The sequence below is a fragment of the Numida meleagris genome, chromosome 4, assembly GCF_002078875.1.
Source record: "Numida meleagris isolate 19003 breed g44 Domestic line chromosome 4, NumMel1.0, whole genome shotgun sequence".
In the NCBI taxonomy this organism is placed as follows: Eukaryota; Metazoa; Chordata; class Aves; order Galliformes; family Numididae; genus Numida; species Numida meleagris.
Genome location: NC_034412.1, coordinates 9,746,156 through 9,769,592, shown reverse-complemented (window position 1 = coordinate 9,769,592; position 23,437 = coordinate 9,746,156). Strand labels below are relative to the sequence as shown.

Here is a 23,437-nt window from a genome sequence, read left to right as displayed (position 1 = left end):
ATTAGATTAAGTAAGGAAGTACTGAAGTGAAATGGCTCTTAGCAGCTATATGTGTTTCAGACTGGAATAATAACCCAAAGAAAGCAATGAGATATTTACATTTAATTTACTTGAAACTGGACTGAGGAAAGCACTGATTAGATGGGATAATCCAGCCCTGGCTCAGAAGCGAGAGAGCCAGGGATCCTCAGATGTTCCCTTCATTTATACTTTCTAAGCCATCAGCCTGTTACTCTGTTTTTGGCTCCCTGCAGTTCTTACCATGCAGACAGTCTACTGAGATTGTCCATATGTCCTCCGGAGATATCGCTGAGTACGCTCAGCAAATGATCAAACTCATCAAATGCCTTTAAAAACATATACAAAACAAAGCAAGCCTTTTTCCTCCTTTGCCTCCGTATCTTACTTCATCTCCTTCTCTTCCTTGACAAGCTCAATTCCGAAATGACTATTTACAGGAAGACTTTCAAGTGTTCTAAAATACAATTTGTAGGAAAGATGCCAAATATAAATTGTGTTCTCTAGACCTGCATGCATTTGTGATTTTACATGAGCACACACACATATGTTCAATATAGAAACAGCAGGTGTTCTCTAAAGTTTTATTGCTGTTAGTTAGAAATGACCACATTACTCAACAGTGTTGAAGCCAAGTCTCGTCAAAGGCAAGGCTTGCCAAAAAGCTACAATGCCTGATGACTTCAAGCGTTCTACAGCACTGCTTTGGGGTGCTGGTTCTTCCAGTCACCTCCAAAACCTAACTGTGGTCCACCCTTACCCTAAGGAAGCACTGAATGTTGTATCCTCCATGTGATAGCTCGGCAACTTTCCATGCTAAGCAGAGTGCTGTCTTGAGCACAGTAGCCGTTCTGTCACTGGGGCCTCATAAAACACTGTGACCTTCACAGCCACCTTGATTCACAGCCAGGCCCCCTGTCTTGGACATTAGCCTCTGCTGTGGACTCCAGTTAAAATGTTTCCAGAAAAAAAAGATTAAACGGAGTTCAAGATGACATTTGTACTATCTCTCAGCTCAAAGAATCCCAGCTGAACAACAGTGGCTTATCCATCACATTTTAAGGCCATGAACAGTCTTAACTGTACGACTATCTCATGTAATGCACAGTTGGTCTTTCTGCAAGCCAGCATGGTAATCGACCCCTACATCTTCTTTTCACCTCTTGATAACCGTGACTTGAAAGGATGCACGTGCATCCTGGTTTTCTGCCAGATGGAAACAGAGCTGTTCCTCCCACCTGTCTTGAATCCTCCTTGGATCACTAGTTATGGCTTAGGAACAGGGAATCAAAGTTGTCTAAGCCCCCAGGAAGACCGGAGTGATGGCTGGTAGGCAAGGTGGCAACTCTTCATGGCTTGGAGCTTCTTGGGACAGCAACAGGCCATGAGACTACTGCAACAATCCTATCTGCCTTTACATGTGTAATGCCATAAAAACTACACAACTGTCCTTGCTCTTGCTCTCCTTGCTCACATGAAACTACTATTTTCTAAACAAAGAATTCATTGTAAGACTTAAACTACTTTCTTTGGGCAGAGAGCAATCAGTCTTAGACTGAAAACCCTGGCAAAAATATTTGTAAGAACTGCATCGAAATCTCATTTTTTTCTGGATTGGCCTTTTTTTTGTTGGGGTTTTGTTGTTGTTCTTTCTTTGCTTTTAAATCTGTAGAAGAAGACAGTAATAAACCTTGGACCAACGTTTTACTGATTTCCTATCAAAATGGCCGTGAGAGTGCTCGCTGTCAGCTGTGAAGCAGCATGTTAGGCTTATCTTGCTGCAATATATTTTTCCATTTCATCCTTTTATATACTCATAGAAGTCTCCTATTCACTACTGAAACACCATATGGTGATAATATATGCTAACACAGGCAAAGTGACACAGTCCACAAGCCTGTTATTGAGCAAAAGTTGACAACATAAGGCTGAGAAAACTGTAAGTGCTTCCAAGCCACAGTATGTACGTCATCTAATTGCATTCTACTGTGATGCAAAGAAGTCTGACTCAAGGAAGGAACTTCCTTACAATGAAACTATAACAGCCTGGAGTAATTTACAGTTATTTGAAGAGCTATAGGAAGAGTCTATCAATTCATAACTTTCAGATATGGGCTGGGTTTGGGTTGTTTGTATATTTTTTTTTACATTAGGCAGCTTTAATATACAGGAAGAGACAATGCATCTCAGCACCACAGTCATCTCTCCGAAGGTTCCCAACAGGAAGGCATTAGACAATCAATAAGAGAAAATATAGGCACAGCCCCCTAAACTGTCCACAGATACATCTGCCTCTTCCTCTAAAGGTTAACGGTTTTGAACCAGAAATATCCTGCAACAATCCTGAGAGCTTTTCAGGCAATAAACGTACCATGTTTGTTTATCCGCTGGTAACATACGGTCTAATGTAGAACCTGCATGGTCAACTCTCTTTTTTCTGTAGGGTGCAACCCTACAAGCACTCACATCAGCAGGGTCCATGCCAGCCCTTCAGTGGTCTCTGGCTAGAGGTGGCCACCGAGGCAGTGCTCTCCCTGCTGTGTACAATGCCCACACCGCAGCCATCCACCCAAAAACACTGTGATGGGCTGGGGCAGGCAGGCAGCAAAGCCCAGGGGGAGCGAAGTCCCAAGCGACGCATTGCTACGCAGGTGCTTCTTGGAGTTGCTGTGCTGTTCCCTTGGCTCTGAGCTATTTCCTTTCCCTAACTGGGAGGGAAATGCAGCTGGTTCCTAGCGTGTGCAGAAGAGAAATAGTCAACACAAAAGAAACAGAAACCATCAAGAGCAGAGCAAAGGAAGCCTCATTTCCTATGGACTTGTGCCTTGCATCTTGAGCAGGCTCTGATCCTTCCTGTACTCTTTCCTCACCTCTCTTGACCGCCCCCCCTGCTTCCCTTCTCCTCCTAGAATTAGCCTAGGCACTTATCTGTGTGCATCAGCCAAACCATCTGCCTTTGGGGATCCTGGTTACAGCACAGCCTGGAAGAGCAAAAGTTCAGACTGTGACAAGGGCCTGGAGCTCACTGTGCCTGCGTGGGGCCAGCCCAGGGGCCATGGCAAGGACACCAAGTTCAATCCATATGCCAGGAGGAGTCAACCAGCAGACACTGATGGGTGCTGGGTGGGAAGAATTAATCAACTGTGCTTTCATTTCCTCATTGCAGAATCATAGAATTATGAAGGTTGGAAAAGACCACTAAAATCATCTAGTCCAACCAGCAGCCCACCCCCACCATTCCCACTGACCACATCCCTCAGTGCCACATCTCCATGGCTCTTGAGATGGTGACTCCACCACCTCCCTGGGCAGCCTGTGCCAATCTACCACCACTCTTCCTGGGAAGATGTTTTTCCTAGTATCCAAACTGAAATGTGCCAGCTATTTCCCTGCAATGCAGGAGAGTGGATGCCACGCATGTAGAGGAATCACTAACTTGTGCCACAGGACTAAGTTTGACTTAATTCAGTTTCTTCCAGCCTTACACATGTGGGGAAAACAGCTTCCCAGTCCTCAAATGCTGATGGGATAAATGGTGGTACAGGTCCAGAAAGAGTGGTGAGACACTGGCACAGGCTGCCCCAGGAAGGTGGTGGAGTCACCATTCCTGGAGGTGTTCAAAAACTGAGGAGATGTGGCGCTGAGGGATGTGGTTAGTGGGCATGGTGGGGATGGGTTGACAGTTGGACTACATGATCTCAGTGATCTTTTCGAACCTCAGCGACTCGGTAATTCTATCCATCCATCTGCATGTGTTTCAAGAGGGTAAGTGAGTGACAGGGTGCCTGTGGTCTGGCCTCAGCTCCTCTGATGATCCATGCACAAACCAAGACATCCCATCTACCTCACCCATGAAAGAGCAACAACGCTTTTGTATTTCACTGGGCTGTTGTGGCAGTAAATCTGATACCATCTAAGTACTCAGAGGCATCGACCCATGCAAGGATGCCAGCAGCCCACATCCCGGTGCTGCGCCACTCTGTGCCCTAGGGGTAGGAACACTTGGTTGGGCACGTGGATAGCTCGTGAAGTGCGCAGGGTCCCTTTGAGATGAGAGCCAAATGCACCGAGCGCCAAAAACTGAGGATGGGGAAATGATGACAGGCTTCCTGAGCTGACGGTGCACGGCAGCCTGGTCCCCTTGTGGGGAAAAAGACAGAAAACAGAATCTAACAATAGGCAGAAGGCCTTGAATGGCTTTAGAATGTAAGAGCCCAGCTCTCACCCACTCACAGCAAAACAATCATGAATGCAGAAGGAAAAAAAGACCAAATTATGAGGTACTATTTGCTTTTTTATCACTGTTCCCAAAGTAAATGTTTGCCTTTATCCACACACAAATTTGAGATGTCTGCACAGATTTTAAAGTTCAATATATCCAATACCAGTCGTCAGCTAAGGCTGGAGCCAAGCACGTAGGCAGAAAACCCAAATGAATACCAAAAAAAAAAAAAAAAAAAAGCAAAGGGGAAATGGAAAAGCAGGATTTTTGTGATCTTGGTTGTGCACCAGAAAAAAAAAGGAAAGCAGGAGTAGTGGTGTTTTATTTTCACTCTGATGATAGTGCCGCAGAAAGAAATAATACCCTGCAAAGGTCACTCTTATCCTGCTCATCTGTGACGAGCTGATAATCTGGGATCTCAGAAAATTTTCTTTAAAAATCTTCCCGGACATGCTCTTAACAAAAGGATTATGGTTTAATACGTACCAGCAGATGCAACCGATTCAAGCATCTGCTAATCACAGCAGCATCCTCCTGCTGCATGCACCGGCCGAGCTGCGGAGCACAGGAAGGGTCCCCTCCTTGTGCCGACAGCCAAACCCAGCGTGCTGAGATCATCCACTGGCTGAGCCTCTCCGTTCACACGCACATGGCCCAACGTCCGTGCCTTGTGTGTGCTCCTCTGTCAGACGTGTCCTGCCAGCAGCGGCACTCCTGGAAAGCTGTCATCTTGGGACCATCGCAGCTGCCGCTGCCGCTCTGCCCTTGGGGATGGGAGCTGCAGGAAGAAGGGGGTTTCCTGGATGTGAAGGCTTTCCTTCTTAACTGCTGGTGGAACCCACGGAGCTGGCTCCAGACGGGATGCTTCCTTTCCTGCTTCTGTAATCTACATGGATTTTGTACACGGTACAAAGCCACCAGTGGGAGCACTCAGTTTCAGCCCACGTAACACTGAAAAAGTCTTGGCAACTTTCTGAATACCTGAAACAGCCAAATCCCACCAAGACCCATAACTCAGGAACCGCCAACTCTTTCTGTCACCCAAATGCTACAGGAGGGGACAATTAACTCAGAACCTGCAAAATGAATCTCCATCTGCTTGAACCCCTACGTTCTCTTTCTTAAAAGAAAGAAAATCATAAAACCTTTTGAGTTGGAAGGGACACTTAAAGGCCACCAGGTCCAACTCCCTGCAATGCACAGGGACACTACAGCTCCATCAGGTGCTCAGAGCCCCATCCAGCCTGACCTTGGGTGTCTCCAGGGACGGGGCACCCACTGCCTCTCTGGGCAACCTCTGACAGTGCCTCACCACCCTTAGTGTAAAAAACATCTTCCTTATGTCCAATCTAAACCTCCTCTCTTTTAGTTTGAAACCATTTCCTCTCATCCTATCAAATTGTCCCCAACAACTGAAATAGTAAACATTGTGCAGACCATGCCTGCGAAGCCCAACGTAACAAACCAGGCTCTGTAAGTTAACAGAACAAGGAAATCAGACTCTGAGCTTGGACTTGTGAATTTGCAGGGGCTGTTCTGAAGAGAGCTGCAGCAGCCTGTCTTTTACAGAGCCCATGTGCCAATCCCGCAGCCCACACCAAGAGAAACCATAGGGCTTTCTCCCTCCAATGCTGAGGAATGCTGTGCTCCGTGCTGCCTGGGAAGCTTCATTCATGGTTGGAGATCCAGCTCCATGTAAACAAAAATAAAACCCCCAAACCTTTAGCTGTGCATTCCTGGACTGGATAGAAATGAGGCATTAAAATTAGGAATGCACATGAAAGAGTGCTCCTAGGACTGTTCAGTGCGCAGCATTTTGCTTTGCTTTGTGGTTTCCAGACCTCTCTCATCACTCTGCAAGAAAATAAGCCCATTGCCTTTTCACTGTTTTTGCAATCCCCAATCAGTTGTCAAAAGGAGTGATGGAATAACATCCAACACTGTCAAACACTTAAATCCCTTTCAAATTCCAGTCATTAGATGACATTATTTCCCAGTATGTTTGGAACTTAATGAAAATGTATCGCTGATTTTTAATTTTGTTTTATTTACTTTTTTATTGTTCTGCAGCTCAAACTGAGAATGAGTTTCTTTTCCTTCAAACTATTGCTTGCCTAGGCTGGCAGTGTGGGATAGTGGATATATCTAGTACTGGGGGCAATGGTACAGAGCCAAGGGTACAGGCATGCATCCTCAGACACCTCACCTAACCCTGCCTTCATTTCTCCCATTTGTTAGATGAGAAAAATATTTTATTTCTCTTTATTATTTGTCCAACCACATCACCTAAAGGACTTAACCCAGACCAAGGTTTCATTTTGCTCGATGCCATACACGGGGACAGGAGGCAAATCACATGGAAATAGTTGCCAAGCTACAGACAGAGATTTTGAGAGGAAGGAAAGCTTCCTCTCAAAAGAAATGCTCAGTCCATGGTCATTTTGCACAGTGGTGGGAGGTGGGAGCAAAACACGTCTCCTGAGTCCCTCTGGATGCAGCTGCCTCTGAGAGCTGTACATAAGTAGATTTGATTTTGATCATCAAAGCATTTTTTTTTCTCTAGTTGAATACTCTATAAATTTTGGTGACCTGCTATTTGCTTTTTTTTTAAAAAGGCTCATTACCATTGGACCAGGTACATCTTATTGCCTGGTACACCTCTCACAAAGTCCTATTTTGCCAAGCAATCTGCAGGAAATTCAGGATAAAACCCAGGAGTTTCAGAAGGTAGGTGTCTGATTCCAAACAAAGCAATCAGCATTCAATACATAATTCACAGCAGGGACAAAAAATCCTGAGCTTTCATATGCTGCTATTTCCAGTATTTCATTTTCACAGCCTCTGCTGGAAGCTTTCTCTCCAGAGTCACAAAGTTTTCTTGTTTTAAAAAAAATGCAAACATTTAGTTTATGCGCTGAAATTTGGCAAGATTTTTTTTTTTTTTTTTTTTTTTTTTTTTTTTTTTTTTTTGCTTAAGGCACAGCTGCACTCATCTCCTAAGCCAGAGTTTAAACAGAACAGTTTAAAAACATCCCTCTAAGTTGGGGAAGATACATTTTAACAGAGGAGATGGATGACCACAGCATCCACACAGCAGCAAGGCTGGGGTTCACTGGGTTAGGAATTGCCCCTGCTCCCTTCCATGGAACTTATGCACCTCCATGCCTTCCCTACACAACCTCCTTTTACTGTTAAAAGTTGCAGTGGGTTCTCTGCCTCTAAACTTTCCAATGGGTTACTGCAATTTAAAGGTGTGATATGTAAACAGAAAACACATCACAGCTACACAAGAAGATCTCTGTACTTTATACATCATGCTAACCGTTCTGAATTTTACCATACAGGAGGAAAACATTAATTAGATTTTGTCATAACGCAACTGCAGTTCTTCCAACAATACCTACGTCAGGCTGATTTAGTCCTCTCCAATTCAACCTCAACACCAGGAGACTGGTGAAGAGCACACAGCCACCTCCCGAGCTCAGGTGTTGTTTGGTCTGTTCTGAAAATGAGCTCCAACTGGACTTACGAAACACGGTGTCTCCCAGCAGCTCCCATGAGAGAAAGCATCCCCAGGCACTGCTGTGCTGCAGCCAAAGATAACAACTCAGTCTTACAATTTTCTGCTGGCTTTTGATATGTGCAATTTGGAAAGGAAAAAAAAAAAGAAAAAGAAACAGCATTTTAATCAATTTTGGCTGCTTCTGTGACTCAGCCAGAGAGGCTTGTAGTGATGGGCTCATCCTGGGGCAATGTCTGGGGTTGACGGTAGACCCCCGCTGTCTGACAAGTAGTTTGGACTTTCCAAACCTATGAAGAGGATACGAATCCCTCTGCTCCAGGGGCACCTCCCATTGCAATCCCAAACTCGTACCGAGGATCAGGAGAGCTTCTCTCTTTGAATTTATGCCAACAAAGGCGTGCTGTGTTGGGCAAGCCACTCAAATCCTGCTATCACTCCCACTCCAGCACGAGAGGACAATTTTATAGTTTAGTTTATGTTGCTTTAAAACTATTTTGAAGATCAAAGGAGAAGAAAAAAAGAAACCTAACAATAAAATTCCTCTTGTTCCATAAGAGGAGTATCCCCAAGGGCAAGGTATACCTATAAAATTATTATAATGCTTTAACTGCATAAGCACAACTAGAAACATCTCCGAAACAAGTTGTGACTCTATCTTCCTCCGTGCAGCCATTATCCTGATACATTCGGGAAGGTCAGCTGAGGTGTAATCCAATAAATGCACCGATGTTCTGAGTAAGTACCTCACAATTTGCAGCCTAATCTATTATCCTACTATAAGACCATCAAATGACTCACCAGTTTTAATACTTAGTACAGATCAAACAAAGAAAAATATCAAAGCTTTACCTTCTAATTCCACCCTTCAAGGACTCATCTGAGTACTTTTTAATTACAGTAAATGACACATTCAACTCGGGCATTTTCTTTTTGTAGCAGCTATAGTTGGGAGTTGCTGTAACTGTACTTTCCATGGGACATCGCTACGTTAACCAATGAATGCCAAAAAAGTCTCATAAACTGAACACAAAACGTTGGCATTTGGTCCCAGAGATGAAATTCAGCCCTTTTGCCCACTGCGTCACACGCAGGTATTGTAACGCACTGGCACCGTCCCACCATTCCCAGGTGGAGGACAGATCTCCAGATCCTCAACCAGAACCTCAAGCAAAAAGTCACAGGAACAAACACGTGCAACTGGCAGCACGTGTTGATGGGCTTGGGAAGTCAGAGCCAGTCCCAAACTTGGGTTCTGCCTTCCGAGGTGCAGTAACTCTAATTATGCTGCAGAACGTTGCGTTTGAACTCTGTGAATTTTTTTTAATAGGATGGGTACAAAATAAAAGCGGGGAAACAATCTGTTCACACGATGCCAGATCCCAAAGAAAAGAGTATCAGGAAGCAGTCAGCAGTACTGGCAGATAGAAAACTGCAGACACTCAGAGAAGTGGTTACACGAGCTGCGTGTCTCTACTAAGGCGCTGTGGCTGACTGCAGGCATTGCCAAGGAAAATGGGTGAGTGCCAATCTCTTCCAGTTAACTCTCTCACAGGGTTTTGATGCTGTAAAGTATTTCCCAGTACCAGTGTGCATTTGTATCCGTTTGGTCCACGCAAACAAAATGAGCGCAGGTTACTTGACACGGTGCCTGAGCACAATCACTGTTGAGATTTGTCTCACTCGTCGCAACAACAAAAAATCCACTGGGAAGAGGACCAAGTGGTATCTGGGTTGCGCTGTTGCTCCCTTTGACTGACTGACCCAAATCAGACTGTTTATACGGATATATCTGTTAGCTTATGCAGCAATCGTGTAGATGCAGCTGGAATGAAGGAAGAGTTTATCAGGCAGTACCTGCAGCAGGGACAGAAGTGGCCAGAACACAGAGGCCCTGCCTGCATACAGACACCTGGGATGGGCTAGCACCAATCCTACTCAACACCGCTTTTGCTAAGTTCACATACTTTAGCATCACCTTAAACCTAAACGAACTCTGATCACTATTTTAGCTCTGTTCAAAAGTATCATTTCTGCATTACTCAAAACAAATGCAACAGTGAAAAGAGTCGTGAGAGCCACAAAGTGAAGAGATGACCTGTATGGATAGTGGGTGTGCATCGCATTGCTTGACTCTCCCTTTGAGCAGAATCAAAGGGTTTTAGTTGGAGCTGACACCGGTAAGGCAAACATAGCTGCACAGATGCCTACAGACACGTGTACATACAAGAAATGAGACTAGTCATGGGAACAGGACATGAAGGAGCTGCACAAATGGGCACAAACATGTCTGAGGTGATTATCAAGATCACATGAATTGCTCTTATTTCAGTGCCATCAAGGTTTCACCACTTCCTCTGATAAAGAGATGACATCTTACCAGAACATAAACAGTTCCACTCAAACGCTACCTATATTAGTGACAAAAATTAGGCGGCTCCTGCAGTCCTCACCTAGGCACAGTGGATTAAATGGGAATAGCGACCCACCTTGCTGGGCTACAGCCACTCTGAGCTGAGTCACTGCCATTGATCACACAACAAAAACAAACCAACTTGAGATGCAGGTACCTGGATCATTCTGACAGCATGACAGATAAAAGTTAACAAAACAGGGGAAAAAATGTGTAAAAGTATTTGTGAACCGAGCAGATTTTAATTCACAAGCTATTGCTGACAGAAAGTTGGGGCAAAAGAAATGTCTTTTTCTTCATTAACTTTTTGCTAACGATCTCCACGGCCAGTGTAACAATCGGGATCAGAGGCCCCTTGCTAAGAGGTACTGCAGCTTCTGAGCTGGTGCCCCTTTGGAGCAGCTGCACCCTTCTTCCCATTGACAGCCACATCTGGATGCTATCAGGACACACTGGCACGCCTGCTTTCACCAAATACCAGGCGGCTAGCAAATTGACTCCAGCAGTTGGTTCTGGCCACTTTCCCACTCTGGGTTTACACAACATGCCACCAACCTGTTGAATCCGAGGTTTGTACGGAGAGCTGCTCTCTAGGTCGGCCAGGATGCTGGTCAGGGAGTCGATCTCTGCATCTAGGCTGGAGCGCCTCTCCTCAAGTGTCTTGCCACCAGGATTCACCTTAAAGAAGAAAGAAGAAGAGTTCCAGTTACTCAGACCGTGGCCTGGAACATGGTTTCTTACTGTCCTCAAAGAGAGCGGCCACCATGCCCTAGCAATAACTCTCAGGCTGCAGGGACAAACATGTTGAAATGATACAGCTCTCCCCCAGAACCAGGGATGAGGAGGAAGGCTCCATGTCATAAAATTTTAGGCTGCTTTGGGGCTTTTCTTCATGTGCTTCCCACTATGGTCCCATTATGTTGACTTGGAGGATTACACAACATGGAGAGCAATGTGCTGCCGAGGTGAGCACAAAGGCAGTGGAGCTGCAAGCTGAGACCAGCACCCAGTCACTTGCACACCTGTTATTATTTTGAATCAATCCATGCTAGCTGTACCTGTCTGATTCAACACTTCTTTACAATTTCCATCACTCCCTTGAGGAGTAAAAAAGTTCAGCTTATTTCTAGTGGACTCGAAGTGAAGGGCATGATCTGAAATAAGGAGTCACAAAGCAATACAATGAAGGCCCTTGGGAAAAGGGTTATTATCTGGGGAAGTCCATGACCAGAGCAGACACCAACCTACATCCAGGAACCCTTTTCAATCCAGTTCACCTTGCTTTCTCTCTGCTATTAAGTTGGCCTCTCCCCACTTGTATCGGGATGGTCAGTACATTTGCACAAATGGGGACAGACATGAATTTTCACCGCCACTACCCAACTCTGGAAGCAAAGAACAAAAAGCTCAGGTCTCAGTGCCACAGGATAGAAAGTGGTCCCCATGGACCACAGTAATGTTCAAGGAGGCCAGCAAAGGATCCCCAACAAGCGTGATGCCAGGAGCGTACCCACCTCGCCACACTTAGGGAAGGCATAGAAGCAGAAGTTCTTGCGTCAAGTGAAATAATACACATTTAAAGTCTTCTCTGAACCTGAATCACAGTCAATATTTATCTTCTGTTCTTTCCCGTCTGAGTTATCTACAAACTCCCCAGGCAGAAGCTCTCCATGTACATGCAGCTACAGAGCTCAGTGCAGTGTAACTATTACACTAATAAAAATACAAAAGAATTATATAACATCTCACCTAATTTAATCTGTAATGCCGGTACAGACCATACCAGCACTTCCCCACAGACAATCTAGCTCTGTTTGCCTTCATTCTCACCAAGTGACTTCAATTTTCCAAGCTAAAAATTTTCCTTTCCCTTTGGCTCACTGTCTGCTCCAGATAGGTTTTATTTAAATTTCATTTAAGGAGCACTAGATCATTACCTGTTTTACAGAACTCCCCAGTCATGAATCCGACACGTAAGCAGCAACTTGGTCAGAGAGACAGCCTATGCAAAGCAGGGAGGCTGTGAGCCGCCAAACTTATACGTGCTAAGGCATTCATTAGTTTCTAATGATGATTAAATCTTATTGGATTACAATAAATTTGGCTTGACTGACATGAAAATGGAATCCTCAATGCGCTTTATGCAAGAACACATAATCTAAAAGGCTGAAAGTCAGGTTAGAAACTACTTAAAAATTCAATTTTTCTTACTTCTTTTTATTATAAAGCCAAAGTTTTTCCATCCAAACTATTGTTCAAAAAATAATTACTTTAGGCAGGAATTGCCCCAGATCATTATTCCAGGCTAGCTGTAGGTACCTGCATTTTTAAACCTGAAAAAGTCTAATTTCCTTTCCATTACTAGCACACTTCATGGCTCTTGCTTGCTTTTTCTCCATCCTCCAATTGCTGGCCTACAATAACTGCAGGGCAGCCACAGGCTTCCTAGACTCAAAACATGAGATTGCTCCACTCCAGAGAATTTTTAAGCTAAGTGGCCAAAAGCCAGTCTGGAAAGGGGGGAGATGTGAAGGGCACCCAAGGCCCCCACATCTGGACAGATAAATCACGGAGCAAGTCAATGGCAGAACCAGGAGTAAGAGTGGGGCCCAGGAAGGGGCTGCCTGGTGCCTGGCTTTGGGACAGCACTGATCCTGGAGAGGAGAGATGGCAGCAGATTAGAAGATCAGCCGATTTCAATTCTGCTTCTTAGCATTTCTGTGCCATTTTATTCCCAGGTTCTCACCCCCCAGAACAATTATGCAATAGCTGACTAGCAAACACTGCAGAGCAAGTTGTAAGGTTGTAAAAGTTAAATGTCCTTAGGAAACCTAGAAAAATAAAATTAAAAAAAAAAAAGAAACACAAACATGGAAATATCTCCATTGATTTCAGGCTCTGCAAAAGATTTATTTATTCAATTAAAATATAATCAGCGTAGATGAAGAGCCCAATTCTCCAAATGCTGAAGCAGAATGCAGTACGACAGTGCCAACGAATAACGCTGCTGATGTGTGTGGGGGCCTGTGGGGATGGGACTGGACCTTGAGTACCTCTTAGAAACAGCAGTGCTCACACAGACAGCTCTCTCCTTGCTCTCTCTTCCCCATCTCCACAGGTCTTGCATTTTTCTCCAAGCTCCAGTATCCATCAAGGGATTTGTTGCACGTGGGAACAGGAGGAGAATTTGCGACAGTAAAACTTCAGTAAGAGAGGGTTAACTCACTTCTGTTCTCATGCTCTTTGTCATGACGTCGCTATAAAAATTTTATGATATTGCTCTGGAACAGAACCCGAGCGCCGGGTCCCACGGCACAACAGGTCGGCGCAGACAGGGCTCAGCTCCGAGGAACTGTGCTGGGTGAGCAAACGACTTCGCAAATACGAGCGCTGGAACCAGAAAGAACCGCTCCTGCTATTTCTGTCGGATTTACTGCATCGCTGCAGTCACTTGTGCACGCTCCCTTTCAGCCAGCCAGTATATGGAAAAACGGCTTTAAAAAGGGAAAAGGATGCTATCTTTGGCCCGGCCAACGTGAGTTCGACAGAAAGCAAACATAAACCAACCCCATCCAACAAATTACTCACGCCAGAGACTATCCACTCACGTGCATTTCTGCAACGCCTACACTCCCACCCCCTGGCTCAGTCCCTGCTGCGAGGCAGAAGAGAGAAAAACAGCGGAGCCGTGCTGCCTGCCTTGTTGGCCGCCCCTGAACTCCCGGTGTGCGGCTCCAAGCAGCTGCGAGGGTAATCCACTCCTGCGCCCTGTCAACCCACGCCGTTCCAATGAAAACTGGCTTTCATTTCCCTAATCCTACCGCCCAGCACCAGGCAGTGCCACAGGTCCCCTCGCCACCCCAAGGGAAGCTCTGTGCAGAGCATGCAGTCCAGAGGGCACGCGCGGCCTCAAAGCTGAGCTCACTGTGCTAAAAAAGGCCAGAGGACTACTTGTCAAGCTGGAAGATATGAAAAGCACTATGATTTCCCCAGGGGCACCTTTTCCTACAACCTAGATCACCTGCTCTTATTACACTTTGCAAGTTACGGCAGGGATGCAAGGACATTGCTGTTTGTCCACGTCAGCTCCTTGCAATAGGGTCAGGGAGAAGAATCTGGCTCCCAGATGTCCCTCCCAGCTCCTGCCCCAAATTCCTCTCCCTGCCCAGACCCAACCTCTCTGCTGTGCTCTGTTTCCCCATTTCTCCTCGCCTTGTTTGCTGCCATGCAGTGCTGCAGCCTGGGACAGTCATTACCCCTGTGACAAGAGACGTGTATGGGTTAGGATTAGATCAGGGTTAGGGCACCAGGGCTCACTACAGCGCTGTCTTCCAATATTGAGATCCACCTCCCTCCCACCCACTGGCTTGGCACAAGGCTTGTCCAAAGCAGGCAGAGCTGAGTGCATTTCATTGGTGCTGGAGAATGCAAGCTGCCCTTGCTGGGAAATGCAATGTCCTACAGGTACAGATGTACCTTTGGGTGATGGGATGGAGCCAAACTGGCTGAGAGACGCTGTGGAACCTGGAGCTGGCAAAACTTTCCTCCACTTTCCCCTCCTTCCATCCCCGCAGCCGTCTGCCATGCTCTGCAGGCTGTGGGAATCCTCGCTGAAGGAAGAGCAAAGGAAAGGGCTCTCCAGACAAGGAGCCAGTAGCTCTCGTGGCCCCAGGCAGTGGGCCTAGACAGAATTGCAGACAGGGAAAGGAAGATGGGACTCCTATTTCCTATTTTAGCCAAGGGCAAGTGGGAGAAAGGAGGGGAAAGATGTTTGGTTTTGATGGCAAACTGTACCTACAAGAAGAAGCTGTGAGAAGTTTTAACCAGGAAGAAGAAAAGAAGTGATTCAGTCTTGACACACTTCAGACTGCTATTTGTGCGTTGTTTTCTTTTTCCCTCTCTTTGCACGTTCTCCAACAATACCACTGCCAGAGGCAAGATCCTCTTCAAACACACGCCCTTGCTTCCCCATCCTTTTCACCACAGAATTTCCCAGCCTTCCTTCCAAGGTCACAGGAGCCATGTAAAGCACAAAAAGCCACCACAGTGGCAACAAGATGCATCCTCAAAGGCATCCAACAGGAAAATGAGGCACCCAGACCATGAGCTGCTGTGTCTATCCTCCCCTCAGCCTAAAGACAAGTGCAAACATTTTGTTTCAAATTCCCTGATGTAAATGAAAGCAGTTGGAAGAGGCTGCCCTACCAAGCACGCACATGGTGACAAGAGCTCACTGCAGCACTCCAGGCCGGGAGGGTCTAAGATGTTTGACTGATACAAAATCGCTGTTCCAGGCACCACGGAGAGGCTGGAAAACTAGTCGTGCCCTTTAAAAACAGACAGATTGGATCTTTTGAAACAAATCCGAAATGATGGAAGATTTCAGCAGATGTGACCGCAGTGATTTCACCAGACGTGATTGTATCAAGGATCTAATAGAAAAGAACTTCCCTGCTGTTCCATCAAGCTGAAGCCAGGCCTGAAATATCCTTTTTAGTCTTTTGATGACATCAAGAATAAAAGCCAAAGGGAAGTTGCGTTTTGATTTATTTTTTCCCCTGCTCTTTCTTTTTTAAGGCATGCAGTGGTTTTACCTGGTTTGTGTCACTGGATGCTAGCCGCACCAAAGGAAAACACTTCAAAAGTTTGAAGTGGGCTGTTCAAAGGCAACGCTCAGTGTCTCTCTGACACAAATGTCTTTTAACCGAGCAATGTTCCTGCAGTTCTGGCCACTTTTGAAGATCTGTCCGTAAATCGGGCTGCCTGCAACGGGGCTTAAATGAGGGGGTGTGGGAGCCACTATGCAGCAGGAGCCCACCTTGCTGCCCCAGCAGCGCGCAGCCAACATGCCAAATGCTTTCCATCATTTGCCCCTGGAGGTGTTGAAGAAAAGGGCAGATGTGGCACTGAGGGACATGGCTAGTGAGCATGGGGTGGATGGGTTGACGATTGGACTAGATGATCTCAGACATCTCTTCCAACCTTAATGATTCTATGACTCTATCGTCAGTAAATAGCTCTGGGTGCCATCAGGATTAATTGGTTTGTCTCTAAAGCAACTAGGGATTGTAGAGAACTGCAAGGCTTACAGCTTGGGCAAATGAACAAGGAGAGAGGTTATTTGCTAGCATAGCCAGGAAACATCTTGCGAAATCTTAAAGACCAATTCATAACCTCAGTGTTGTATAGGAGGCTAACGAGAAGGATAAATAATGATAAAAAAAGAAAGATAACAGAAGAAGAAAGCATGAAACTAGAAGGTATCAGTTTCAAAACAACACAAATTAGGTGTTTCATCACAGAACATGCTGCTGAGCCGCAGAGCTACTTTTGCTACATGACACTGTGGTTGCTGTGAGTTTACATGGGTTTCAAAGGCAGCTGGAGAAACATGTGGAAGAAAACTAGGAAGATGCTTCAAAAGTGAATAAATAAATAAATGATACTCTGTGCTCCCCCTTTTACATCTTTGTCTGGCCTATTGACGCTTGCTGATCTGATTTGGCTCTGCACATTTACATCTCCAGTAAGCCTCCACCATGCTTTCTGTTTGCCAGCTGTCACCCTGCAGTCACTCCTTCTGCTGGTGGGTACGTGTCAGTCTCTCCAGTTTAACAACTGATCACTGCCTTAGTGCAGGGTTTGGACCAACACCTGGAAACCCACTTCTTCCCACCTTGGAGCGGAGATGACAGAAAATGCAGTCAGTTGCACTCAGCCTCCTGGGATCCATGTAAGAAAGAGAGCAAAGACTTCATTCCCATTATGAATCTGTACAACGATGTTTTATATTTCCCTAGAGGTCAGTCTGATAGGCACTGCTCACATATCAGAGGAAACATCCTGTCCTGAGGAGCTCATTGTCAGCTGGATCCCAGGGCAACCAGGTAGAGGACTGGGAGCGAAGGGCTGCAGAGCACCAGGCGGGGTAAGTGAGGAACTTAAACCAGCTCCTTCTGGCCACCAGATGAACACTAATCCACTGGGCCAAAGCAGCTCCTCAACGGCTGTTTCATTCTCTACGTTTGCTGTTCCAGCCCTGACAAAACAAGCCAGAAGATGATAAATCACCACCAAAGCCATCAAATCTCCAGTTCCAATTTCACTGCACGAACACCCTGACTACATCAGATCCAAATGCTGGATCCAGTTGCCACCATGAGCATCCAAACCTACAGAAGGCCTTTTTCGGCTTCCAACCTCTGGCTTTTGCTCGTGGAAGAAAGTGCCGGACTTTTCAACATTGGCTAAATGTGGCTTTCAAGACTGCGGCACTAGTAAAAAACAGTGAAACTGCACGTGTTCTTTAGTCAACAGGAGGATCTTCACACTGTGGGGCAGCTAGAACACAAGGAAGAGGCACATGAAAGCAACAGGATGGGTTTGATGAAGAAGTGTGGGGATGGATGGAGAGGAGGAGTCCCACCATCCGACATCTGCCAGCAGCAGAGCTGACAGCTCCTATAGTTTACTTAACATGTCTGATCAAAAGTCTTGGGAGTCTTGTCTGTGCTAAGTGCTACCAGATGCTAAATCAGCAGCAAGATGAGAAGTGTATTAATAAACTAAGGAGGCACATAAAGTTATTTGAAAGCTGAATGAGGAAGATGGGGAGAGAAGGGGGAGAATAAAACCAGTTTATTTTTCCATTAAGGCAATTTAATATTCTCCGAGTGGAGTTACAATCACTCGTCCTTGGGAATTAAATTGAATTAGTGAAACTCTCTTGTTCGTCTGCAGAATATACAATATAATGTGGAATATATCAACTTTTTCTTTATGCCTTCTGCAGGACAGCACTACTTCTCTGCTCATAGGGGAAGAAGAATTGGCCATGAAATCCTTTTGACTGAGCATGACTTTCAGTGACTGTAACCAACTGTACAGCAGCAGGGAATATATACTTTTTCCTTTAATTAATACAATCACATTAGAACTCGTTATTGATAATTATGATGACTTAAAAGTTTCCCATTTCTTTGCCCACTCTCCCGCCAACTTAAAATCTGCTCCAATATTACCACAACTTAATGTCTAATTAGCCATCAAGCAGAGCTGATGTTCCCCACAGAGTATCACTGCTTACAGAAAGACTGAGAGCTGAGGAGATATTGGATATTTCATCATCTGCCTCCAATGGGAGCCATAACCGAAGAGCAACCAATTACCCAATACAAAGTTCAATCGATTATAGAAACCAAACAGCTCATTAAGTGTCCACTGCAGTAAAGGAAGGCCTTTCTACTCACTCCTACTCCATGGAAGTCACATTCATGAAAGATCCAATGGCAATGGCCACGAGTAGAAAATCCCTTAACCTCCACATCCTGGCCAAGCCATAATCTTCCTCTTTCCTTTTCTGGCATAAGAGAAGAGGGAAGAGGAGGATGCCTCCAAGTGCACAGGACGTGTCTGACAAGCCATGAATTACGCACGCCTACACGCACACATCTGGTGTCCAAGGCGCTGCCAGAGGAAGACCAGCAGCCACAAGAGGAGGTGAGGATGCTATCTTGCCGTGTTGCCCTGGAGCACAGCAGCTTTTACTCTCCATTTTGTTTCCTCTTCAAGAATACTGTACCAGCTCCTAAACTCTTCTCCAAAACTTTTAAGTGAACTGTCAAATAAGAATGGGTTGAAGACAGCGAGAGGCAAGAAAAGGGACGCGTATTTTTGACAAGATTTATCTTGGATGCTTTTCCACCAAAGGCTGTCTGAATGGAAGCCACATGTGGAAGGTCCACCTCCAAGAGTCAGTTTTACAAGTCCCATGGCTGAAATAATGTGCCCAGAGATGTGCCAGGGAGCTTACCCTTGGAAGGGAGTTGTACCCGGTGGGGAGAAATGCCCAGCTCCAGCTCTGTCCTTCCCGGTGCTGTGCAATATCAGAGTGAGAGACGTGCAGAGTCAACGACTGGTGATTTCTCTTCTTTCAACACTTTTGTTGAATCTGACACTGAAATATTGTGTTCAGGTTGGGAGGAAGTGTTTTAAAAACTTGAGAGACTCCCCAGAAAAGTAGAAACAGCTGACAACGAGACACGTACAGAGCTCGCTTGGTATCACTTATGAAGGAGATTGAGCAGCTCAATAGCTATACCTACACAGCTTCCCAGAATGAAAATGTCAGATACCGCAGGACTGTCCAATCCAGAAAAATAGGAAAACACGCCACAAACAGCAAGCTGAAGCCAGATAGATACTGATTACAAATAACACAGATATTCACTTACGCTTAATAGCAAAGGTAATTAAACTGATAGGACAAGGGAAAGTGGTTTCAAACTAAAAGAGGGGAGATTTAGATTGGATATAAGGAAGAAGTTTTTTACAACAAGGGTGATGAGACACTGGCACAGGTTGCACAGAAAGGTGGTGGGTGCCCTGTCCCTGGAGGTCAGGCTGGACGGGGCTCTGAGCCCCTAATGGAGCTGTAGGTGTCCCTGTTCATTGCAGGGAGTTGGCCAGATGACCTTTAAAGATCTCTTCCAACTCAAACAATTCTATGATGATTCTAAATACTAGAACCAACTTTCAAGATTTCCCCCTCTCCTGATGTCAGGTGCCTTTGGCCTCTCTGGATGACCAGGTGAAGCAGCTTATGGCCCTGCCCGGCCCCAGATCTGAGGAGCTGAAAGCAAAGGCACCGTGGAGTTCCCAGATATCTGCTGAAATCACTTTGTGTTTGTACCACTTTAACTGGAAATTAAATTTACATGAACAAACTCTATCCCACACAAATCTGTATATTGTGACAGTTAAATGAAGAGCTTTTAAAAAGGGACACGTCTCAGGCAATTTTAATCAAAAAAGATAGGTTTTGTTAAAGCTACCAATTTCAGAAAATTAAGGTTGACTAAAACTGTTTTTAAAAACTCCTTTTGGAATTTAATCACATGTTGGAAACCCATATGCAGCTGCTAGTGTCACCTGCAAGGAGACTGTATAAAACATAAGCTTATGCTTAATTTTACACATGTGCTGAAGTTCTATCAACTTTAATGAAGTTTAAGCACACAGTCAAGCTTCTCTGAATTTGAGAATGCATTCCTGTATGCAGGCTGTGAAGCTATTATGAAATCACTGCTAAAAATAAAATAAAATACAATAAAATTGGCCGTTCAGTTTTCTCAGTCTGAATAAGCTCCAAGTGCCGAAGTTAAACATATAACATATTTCGGAATTTGTTTGCTTGTTTTGCTGTAACAGGAAGGGGTACACGCCAAAAAGTTTGCAAGGATTCAAGAATCTCCTGGAGAGCCTGGCAAGGTGTCAGGAAAATGGATGTACAAAACTACATGGAAGTGGATGGCTCAGGTTTGGCTTTCTGAGAACAGTCAAGTTAAAAATCTATTACATGTCCTAGCTGAGAAGAGGAAAGCCTGGCCTCAGCTTTGGTACATGCATTTGGGGCAGCCTCAGATAAGCCTAAGAACCTCAGGTGAAGAAACAGTATCTGAGTGACACAAAATCTGCACAATCAAATCTGCACTGCCCAGAGACCACCATGAAACCTTGCAAGGAGAATTCCCAGCATGCAGCTCCTTCCCAGTGAGCTCTGAGGTTTGTCTCGATACTGCCCATATGCAGATAAGTGACTGAAAGTTGTTGGTTTTCATTAAGAACTCATGTCTGAAAGCAGCTGTGCATCAGAAATCGTGATGTCCCCAGTACATATTAGACCACAGGACAATACTTTTTTGCTTGGTCTAGCAGTTGGCAACCCTGCCCACAGCAAGAGCGTTGGAACTAGATGATCTTTGAGGTCCCTTCCAACCCAAGCCATTCTCTGATTCTGCAAACTCTACTGCTCCTTGGAACCAATACAGCCACAGAAGCCAAACGGGATTTACTTCAACGCAGAAAACATATTCTGAGCCTAAATTTTCAAAGGAGGCTCACCCAGCGCTAGCACCTACTGAATGCTGCTGTGGGGGGGCAGCCCTGCCATCAGCCCTGGGAAGTGCTGACACCAAACATCTCCGTGGGCCTCGGCAGTGACATCTGCAGGGAAAACACAGAGGGGTTCTGCAGGGCTGAACAGGGTGAATTCACAGAGCCGGGTGTGGGGAGAGCAGGTGAGGAATGAGCGGAGTAACAGAGCTGAGGATGAAGGCCAGACCAGGGATGTGACGAGACAGGAGGCTGTTTCCATGGTGAAACAGAGATGCGGAAACAACGAGATGGAGAGGAACAGAGCGGTGGATCAGCACTGCTGAATGGGAGATGCTTGTGCAGTACCTCCAATGGAGCTGTCGCTTGCTGGTTCGAGCAACGCTTGGAGCTGCTGCAGCTTTCCCAAACATTCCTACTTCTCACACAACTGAAAACAAAGCCCTAAAAACATGATGTGATGTTTTCCAGATGCTCTTTCTTACCTGTTTTTTGTGCATTAAAGCTAATCGACATCCTGCATTTTCATCAGCTAATCAGAACGGAAAATTGCAACTGTGGGGAATGGTCCTGCAAAGATGGAATTTAATAGCAACAAACATTCAAAGCCATGCCTGCCTTTCTGTCCTGGAACAAATTCCTTCAGCTCTGGCTGCAACAACACTTTTCTGCTGCTATTTCAACCACCTCTCTGCTTCCTCAGTCACTGTACTGCACACTCCTTGCAGAGACAACCCTTTCTGACACCAAAACCACCCGTCAAGGCAGCCAAAGCCTTGGTGTTTTTAAGTGACAGAAACTAAAAAATAGAGACAAGAACCTGCATTTGAGCCACTTCCACTCTTGGAGATTTGATGCGCTCCCACCTTCTCCATACCCACATCACTTAAATGCCAGGCATAGACCTAGAACAGGGTGAAGTTGGCCCTATTCTTTGAAATTATCCAGGGCTGCAAAACCAAATTTAGACAGACAACGAGTATACGTGCACTTCTTTTCAGCTCTGTTGACCAAAGCTTTCTTCGTCCCCACACAACACTGTAGTACTTAAGGCATCAAAATCAAGGTGGGAATCTGACTTCTGCCTGCTGTGTCACATCCCAGCCTATCACCACAACCAAGCCCTGTGGAAAGGCTTCGTCTTTTCAAACCACATCTTCCAGCCCCAGCCAGCTTCACAGAACAAGCAAAATAATTTGTCTCTGCTGCAGTTTTTAGAATTCCTTTTGCTACTGACAGTCTGTTTGTCTTAGTCTCGCCACTGCATTACAGTTCCCTAATGCAACACAGCCTACCAGGATTTGACACAAGAGCAAGCGATCCTGCAAAAGATCCTTCCTAGGACCTCCTAATCCAACAGACGATTTGAATAGAACTCAGAAATGAGAAGAATGTAAAAGTCTTCAACACTGATCATGTTATCTCCCTCTCTTCCATCCTTCAGCTCATTTGCTATGATGGGAGAATTCCCTCTTTTTCATGAACTGTTTTCTAGCTGTGTAAATAAGTCTACCTTGGATGCAGTGATGGTTTTGCTTCCTGTTGTTCGTTGCAGGCTGAGAGGACAAAATTACCGCTTTGTTCTGCGTGCTCTCCATGCCTCCCACTTTACTCACCCCATTCAAGCCTCTGTTGCCCACGAGAGGATGACCCAGCTCACAGATTAACCTCTCCGCCGTGATTCTGTGACTCCATGATCTCTGAACCCCACAATCAGCAATCCCTCCGACCTGTTTCCTATTACAACCTTTCAGATGGGCCCGTGCCCTTATTTACATGTGCACTGTATTAGCTGCTGCTTTCTTCTGCTCCTGCACCTCATCACCCGCCGTATGGCACATGACCAAAAGCCACTTCTGTTCCTTCTCTGAAAGCGTCTCGCAGCCCCAGCACAGCCCCGCTCCCGAGCGTGCAGCAGCACGGGTCCTGGCACACCCAGCCCGCTGCTACTACATGAAACAATACCAGAACAAATACATTAAATAACGCAGTAATAACCATGATGAAAATAATGAGAACAGTTAACTGTTTGGATCCTTGCTTCCTTTGTAGTCCTTGCCGAGAGGTTTAGCTATTAAAGGCTGTTTTGCACAATAACATTGCCAAGATATTAATAGCCAGGCAGAAAGATGAATGGCAGGCTTACGCTGCACAATTAAAACTTTTCCAGTTTACCCTTTCTCTAAAATTTGTGGTTTATAATAACCATCTTTGTCTATTCTGAAGAGAGTACGGATTGGAAAGTTACATAGATGGGAACAGAGTTTCATTATAGATTTAAAATAGAATGTGGTTTGGCATTGTAAAACAAACATGCGTATAAGATGGGCTGCATCAAGAGGAGAGTGAAAGACACGCTCAGTGTTCCCTT

General features: G+C 45.4%; 1 protein-coding gene across 15 annotated transcripts in view; it reads right to left on the bottom strand.

Moving 5' to 3' along the window:
* Positions 1-23,437, bottom strand: part of LPP (LIM domain containing preferred translocation partner in lipoma) — a 316,729-nt gene that overhangs the window by 146,158 nt on the left and 147,134 nt on the right. For all 15 annotated transcript variants that reach the window (XM_021396526.1, XM_021396525.1, XM_021396524.1 and 12 more), the window contains one exon: positions 10,729-10,851. In XM_021396526.1, the coding sequence (XP_021252201.1) occupies positions 10,729-10,851 (123 nt within the window). The remainder of the gene's footprint in view (positions 1-10,728; positions 10,852-23,437) is intronic.